Below are 7409 nucleotides of genomic sequence, written 5' to 3'. Positions count from 1 at the left end.
TCAGGCGTTGCTGGCCTGAGGCGGCGGTGGCACGCCCGTTGCAGCGCCCGCCCCTGGCGCTACGGCCTCGAGCTCCCTGGGCGGCTTGAGCTTGTCGAAGTACTTGATCTCGATGGTGCCGAAGTCGACCATCTTCCTCTCTCGCGCGTACCCCAGGTATATCTCGCCCAGTGACATGTCGTTCAGCAGGTAATCGCCGAACTTCAGGCGCTTCTTGAGCGTCTCCAGGCCCTCGAACACCTCGCTCCAGTAGATGGCGTCGTCCCGAATGCGGAACCAGACCTGGTCCTGCGGTGCGGGCAATAAATCATGAAGCGAATTATCGTAAATGACCTATATAAATGTGCGTATAAAAACACCAACCTTTGTCAGCAGTGATCAACGCCTGGTACTGAGTCAATTTTTATGCAAGGGAACATGGGTGGATGAGTGGATGGGTGGGTGCGTGAGTGGGTTGGTGGACGGATGGATGGATGGATGGATGGATGGATGGATGGATGGATGGATGGATGGATGGATGGATGGATGGATGGATGGAATGATGGATGGATCCGGCTGTGCCCTTTAGATCGGGTGGTGGCTCACGCCACCTAGCCATAAAATTAAGTACTATCACTGTGTGCCTAAGGATTGAATATCACTCGCACCTTGATTGTAGCCATTGATCAGTCAACCTCCTCCTGTTTATTTCTACTCGTTTTAAGTCTATTTCGCCTTCACTGTCCCTAAACCCCAATGCTTTGACCTCAAACACGTCACACACGGAAACGCGTATCCTGCGTGCTCTGGCGGCTGCTGGGAGCGCGTTCAAGTGGAAGCGAGAGTGACCACAGCCTCTTTTCCCGTCATCTCGCGGCGAGCAAAGCAACCATTCATTGCTGATATGGAACCAGCAGCAAGATCCCCCCCCCCCCCATATCAAAGTGAATAACGCAAGAAGCCGGTAATTGCCTTGATGGGGAAGGAGGTGCTATATATATATATATATATATATATATATATATATATATATATATATATATATATATATATATATATATATATATATATATATACCACAGATTTGCCTACATTCTGTATTTGCTTTTGCAAATGTAATTTTTTTCTATTCTGGAACGTCTGACCTAGTTTTAATAAAAAAACGATTCTACATTTTCACCAAAGAAAGGCGTTACAACTGGGTTCGATCCTAGCCGCGGTGGTCGCATCTCGACGGAGGCGAAATGCGATATGCCCGTGTGCAGTGCGGTGTCAATGCATGTTGAAGAACACTGTAGAAGGTCCAAATTTCCGCAGCCCTCCACTATTCCGGGCCTCATATTCATCTGGTTTTGGCAAGTAAAACCCCAGTTATTATTAATATTAGCGGGAGCGTGTGTGCCGAGCTATTTACGTATAAACGGCCGCAAGATGGAGTTAACAAGAACATGGTCAGAGATCGCACGTGGAAGCCGCGAGAAATATAGGTGTGCACCTTTCGGACTTCGGCAATCACGGAGTTGGAAAACATGTCACCGACGGCACGTGAGATTATCTTGGAGACCTTCTTTCCGTGCTGGTCGCTGCTCATCTTGATGACCACGTTGCAGCGCTGGCCGCACGTCTGTTTGATGTCGACCGTGCGACCGACAACCATGAAGCTGCCGTACGACAGTATGGCCAGCCGGTCGCAGAATATATCACTCTCGGACATGCTGCAACATGCATTCCATATCTGAATATTAAAATTAATAGACGCGATACAGAAAGGCTCACATGTGTTCAGTTCGTGGTCACGTCTCGATACAATTGCTCTCGCTAATTATAATCGTGAACCTAGCGGCGAACGTACCATGTTGAGGACGGCAAATTAACACAAATTCACACGAGAACTGCAAGCACGTGTCCTTTAGCGCACGCTATTTTAAAATAATCGAGGTTTAAAACTACGACAATGACCAGGACGAGAAACACTAAGAGCTGTTTGTGCATCTGTATAGAGAACAACAAGTACACTCTCTGGACGATATCGACGAGACCATTAAACACTGTCGCCATGACACGGCCAGAGGACCTTCTGACGTGACATATCTTCAAGGCCTCCTACAGATGTCACAGGTACGTCCTGACAGGACGTCGGCAGGTCACCATTACAGAACGTTTTCTAGTCATCACGTGCAAAACGTATAGTTATGATGCTTTGTAACGTCACAGCGACGTGTCTTGCAGACCTCTTCATATGACCTCCAGTGGACTTTTTTATTTGTCCTGTAACGTTAGCGGTCAGGTAAGACAAAGACGTCGCGTAGATGTCCTGACAGGGCGTCGGCAGGACATCGCTATGCATGAGTACTTCTAGCCATCGCGCGCGAGGCGTACTTCGATACTTTTTCAGACACCTCAGAAACGGGACCACCAGTTTTGCAACATTGCAGAAGTGGCAATGTAGAAATTTTTTTGCAATGTACAATTGATGAGCTAGCACTGACAGGGCAAGCACAGCAATTCAGAGTATTGCTGAGAAAACCGACCATAGCGTTGACGTAATGAATGGTAATCGGAGGTGCAGTCATTAGATGGACATTGGAATGCTTTCCCATGGGACGGAGAACCTCATTAAAGTACTGAAGCATTACAAGGACACTGGAAAGCTGTCCATTAGACAAAAAACCTCATTAAAAATGTCAAAACATGAAATCTTCAATAGATACTCGGCTCTAACCGAGGAAACTGACTTGCGGACAGAACCGCTATTTTAGAAATATCGCATGCTCAAAGCAAGCCAGATTTACTATTTTAAGTTATTTCAGTTCATAAAACGCAATAGACTCTATCATTCACTTGATTCTCGTGGTTCTCTGTACGATTTTCGTACTTACGCCAGAAGGACTCCAAAGACTCGAACGATCTACGGACGACAACACTCATCTTTTCAGATACCCACGTTATTAAACAAAATCGACAGCTTCCTAGATATAAATTGTACAGTTTCGAAGCATACGATCAGGATGGCACTGATCGAGAACAACATTGAATTTTCTTGACTATCGTTCTATGTGTCCTCTTTGCCTAAGTTGTATCTGATGCTTTTTATGCGTGTGTTCTTTTCCTATGCTTCCCTGCATATTGTTATTTTTGTATACATCTTGCAATAGCGATGAGAAATCGCAACTTATATCTATTGGTATTTAAAACATTAAGATGGTCATGTATATTTCTGTTTACTATAAATAAGACTTTATTACTGTTGTATGTGTTACAGTATTTGCACATGTACCTTATGTATTTTTGTATATTTTTGTATTTTTTCTGTATCCTGCAAAATTCTTTTGTCAGCCTGTCTGCCTCACTGTATTTGAAGAAAAGGCCCTTTGTCAGCCTTTTGCCTTCGCTCCATTTTCTGTACTGGCACAGAAAGAAACAAATAAAGAAATAAACAAACAAACAAACTGATTTTAGCGTTAACGTAATGAATGATAAAGGTGCAGTCATTAGAAGGACACTAGAAAGCTTTCTCGCGAGACGAAGAAACCTCATTAAGAAGTTCCAAAGCATGAAATACTCAAACTAAAATGACGAAATTGAACTGGCAGAGCTTTCGTAGTTAATCGATGGGCATAAAGTAGCCGACATAACGAGGTATGACATGTGGAGGACTGAGCATGCTCGTAAGTAAAGTGTGAACATGCTCTATGAAGAACGGACGAAGCCTATCTACGGTTCACCCGACATTGCACACTCAGCTGCACCCACCGGCGGGAGGTGAAGAGTACGGTAAGGTTGCACTCGTCGTGCACTTTTCCCAGCGACTGGAAGAGGCGGCTCCTGGCGGCAGGGTCCACGCCCGCCGTGCACTCGTCCAGCACGAGCAAGGGCGGTCGACCCGCGAGTGCCATGGCCACGGTCAGCTTGCGCCGGTGCGTGCTTCTGCAAAACGTGTGCACGTAGTTCCTTGACTGTAGTTCTTCGACTATGTAGTTGCTCGACTATGGTTCCTCGACTATGGTCCTCGATATGTAGTTCCTCGACTACGGTTCATCCGAAGGATGCGCAGTGGGTTTCAAGTGGTGGGTTTAAATGTCGGCTGAAATCAAAACCATGCTTCGTCAGCATCGGAAACCTGCGCTTTATACACCGGCTTCCGGGTGGTCACCACCGCATTTTAGCCGCGCAATCGCTCCATGTGATACAGATCGCTCCCCGCAAAACAGCTCCAAGGGAAATCTGTTCCAAATACAACTACTGAACCACTTACTCTACCCGAGGGACTATTTGAACTGAGATTACTTATTTGTTTCAACAGAACCTCAAATACATGATTGGTTTACTAACAAAAGTATGCTAATTGAAATTCCAATATTCTCTTTATAGGGACATATTTTTATTCGTGAATTGGAGCTGGTTCATGAAAATCATGTGGCTGGCATCGGTTTTCAGAGGCACGATCACTGTTGCTCTGACTATAGGAAGGTTGGCGTTTCATGTTAAACTTTTTCCTCACAGCTTATGGAGGTCATGGGTTGAAAAACAGGTCTTTCTATCTTGTCGGATAACATTTTTTTTTTGTCTAACAAAGATGTCCCGCAAAGATCTGTTTTGGCTCCTCTTCTGTTCAAGATTGCTTCAATACCTCTAGCTTGGCAACTACACCAAATTCCAGACGTGAAGTTTCTTATAGGCTGATGATGTGACTTTGTGGTCTGTGCATAAAGACGTCTCAAGACAAACACAACAGCTTCAGAAAGCCCTTGATGTTCTTCAAAACTGCACTCGGAACTCCGGGTTAGACATGTCCGCCCAAAAATCAAGCTGCGTTCAGGTGGCTAACAAGGCAGGACGCAGAAAAATCACGCAGTGCCCCTTTACATTTACACTCTATGTAGGTGCAGTGACCATTCCTGGGGCTTTGGAGGTCCGCATACTAGGCCTTGATATTCACCAGTCCGGCTGTGGAGCGCACTGGCTTCGCAAAGTCAGGCAGAGTTCCACATAAACACTTCATCTGATTCGCCGCATTGCATCGCAAGCTCGTACACATGTAGCTCGACAGCTCGTCCACACAGTTTTGCGGACAAGAATTTTATACCAGGCGCAATTTCTACGGTTAACTTTGGTACAGTTGACGCAGTTGGAGACTATTAACTGTGCGTTAATAGTGATGCGTTACTTCGCACCACTCCCATACCAACTTTACAGGAGCACGCCCAGTTTCAACACAATTGCAGAGCTGATTTTGCAAAGAGAAAAAGCTCGTGAAATCAAAAGGCAGCTTGTGCCAGTTGTTGTTGCGTTGCATGCTCACTTTCAACGTGGCTCTCACATTGACAACCAGCCCAAGTTTATGCCTCCCTGGGAATTCGCCACCATCACATCTAATAGGATAACAAAGCTACGGCGCACCGATCCATCAAGTACAATTGACGAACGCTCCATCACCGCGGCCCCATCCACTAATACCTGAAACCTATACACAGATGCTGCTATCCTACAAGAGGGTGGAAGGACATAATTCCTGAATACTACGCACGATTTTGTCAGTGGCCACTAGCGTTATCTATCTACGGAAGCCACTCCTCTTGTGATAGAACTTCAAACCACCCATGACGCAATCCAGGATGCCATCACTAAGCTGCCTACCATTAAGCACAAGGCGATGGAGATATGCGAGGGGATTCACAAAATGAACCATAATGCAGCTACTCGCGTAAAGTACATTGTATTCAAGGCCATGCTGCGAACCTACACAACATTGCTGCTGACCAGCAGGCGCACTGCCCTCCAGACATAGACCTTCCAGCCAATGCCCTTCCACCTCAGCCCCTGAACTCACTCCATACCCGTAAAAACATTCTCCGGCAGAATACACGTGCTCTCATTCCACCGTGTGTCTGCTCTCTCTCCCCTCACCTTAGTAGGGTGGAGGAAGGTGTGCTTAGGAGGCTTCGGGCAGGCCGTTATATCATCATGGAACTGGTCGCATTTACCAGTTGGTGATACGTGTACGTATTGTCCCACTCAAGTGAATCAAGCAGATGCATACCACCTTGTATGGACAGGTCAAGGATTACAGCCAGAACACTCTCACTGTCTTCAAGCCAGCCTCCACTACAGAGACACAACCAGTTACAACCGCTGGATACATGACAACACATTCCACAAGACACTACTTCACTTCATACACAGCACCGGCCTAACGGCGCACATTTAACAAACATACTCGCAAAAATATCATGCCTTAAAGGCAAGTCTTTGTCGCAATAGAAAAAAAACATGGCGTGATTGTCGAAAGCTTGCGTTAGGACCTCAGCGCGGAGCTTACGAGCAGTTGTAGACCTTGAGCGAGAGCGCCTTGCGCAGTCCGAAGCGAGAGTCCAGGTAGCGCACTTCAGCCTGCAGCTCTTGCTTCTGCACGCCGCGCAGCCGCGCCATCAGAAGCACCAGCTCCTCGCCCGTGTACTTGTCCAGCAGAGGGTCCTGTTGGGGGCAGTATCCAACCTGCTGCTGGTACTGCGCGCGCCGTTGACCTCCGTTATAGATAAATGGCGGCTATAGGTGGCCGAGTTTGTTTCGCTCATATCTCATGCATTACGGCAGATAGCTTGCACGAGACGTCATGGTCACCAATTCAGGACGTACTGGTCCGCCAACATGGCGGCCTTGATGACGTAAGGGCAGCATGATTATCACATCGCGTTTTAACCTGCTTCAGTATGATAATGATGTGGCCGTAATTTTATTGGCCTCCGTGCGTCCATAACTAGAGAACTTGCTATTTAACAATAACATTAACACGTACGCGAAGTCACAAAGTTTTCTGTGCACCGTGCGGCTCACCAACAGGGCGGTATGAGTGACGTCAGTGCGAGTCGCCTAAAGGTAAAAGACAAAATGAAGACTGTACATGCGCTGTAACCAAAACTAAAATTTTCATGAAAAAAAAAACAACCTCTATATGCATGCAGCCAGCATCGTCACTCAAAAAAAAAAGTGTCACGGAGGGCCCGAAGTGAACTGCATCAAGATACTATATATGTCTGTGGGAAGCAAATAGAATAGGGATAACACACACAGCGATAAACACATTACGAAAGAAATGTCACTACAATGCACAAGTGCTGATGACGTACTCAAACTTTTTTTAAAAAGGGTTATATATGCTGGACTGACGCAACAATCAGCCGCATTTATCAGTTATCTACTTGGCTGACGCATTTATGCGCCATCTAAGCAGATAACTGACATGGGAGTTTTTTTTTTTCTTTCAATAAAATTCTTAGTTGTGAGTATACATACAACGCCTATCCTGTCTTCATCTTTTCCTTTGCATTCGTTACCTTGCTGCCGTGATACGTCGTTATAGCTAACGCTGGGACAAAAGAAGGCGAAAAACGTTATCGTGTGATGACGCGACCACGCCGTCATGAATAACC

The 7409-nt window shown here is 46.1% G+C and overlaps 1 protein-coding gene across 1 annotated transcript in view; it reads right to left on the bottom strand.

Annotated features, from left to right (window-relative positions):
* The window catches only part of LOC119163803 (phospholipid-transporting ATPase ABCA3), a 44031-nt gene continuing 36622 nt past the window's right edge, over positions 1-7409 (bottom strand). Inside the window, exons 21-24 of the mRNA XM_075887663.1 lie at positions 6299-6486; positions 3733-3906; positions 1475-1694; positions 1-288 (exon numbers count right to left, since the gene is read on the bottom strand). Coding sequence (XP_075743778.1) covers positions 1-288; positions 1475-1694; positions 3733-3906; positions 6299-6486 — 870 coding nt within the window. The remainder of the gene's footprint in view (positions 289-1474; positions 1695-3732; positions 3907-6298; positions 6487-7409) is intronic.

This window comes from Rhipicephalus microplus, chromosome 3 (assembly GCF_043290135.1).
Source record: "Rhipicephalus microplus isolate Deutch F79 chromosome 3, USDA_Rmic, whole genome shotgun sequence".
Taxonomy (NCBI): Eukaryota; Metazoa; Arthropoda; class Arachnida; order Ixodida; family Ixodidae; genus Rhipicephalus; species Rhipicephalus microplus.
The sequence above is the reverse complement of the archived record's forward strand: the minus strand, read 5'-3'. Positions and strand labels throughout refer to the sequence as shown.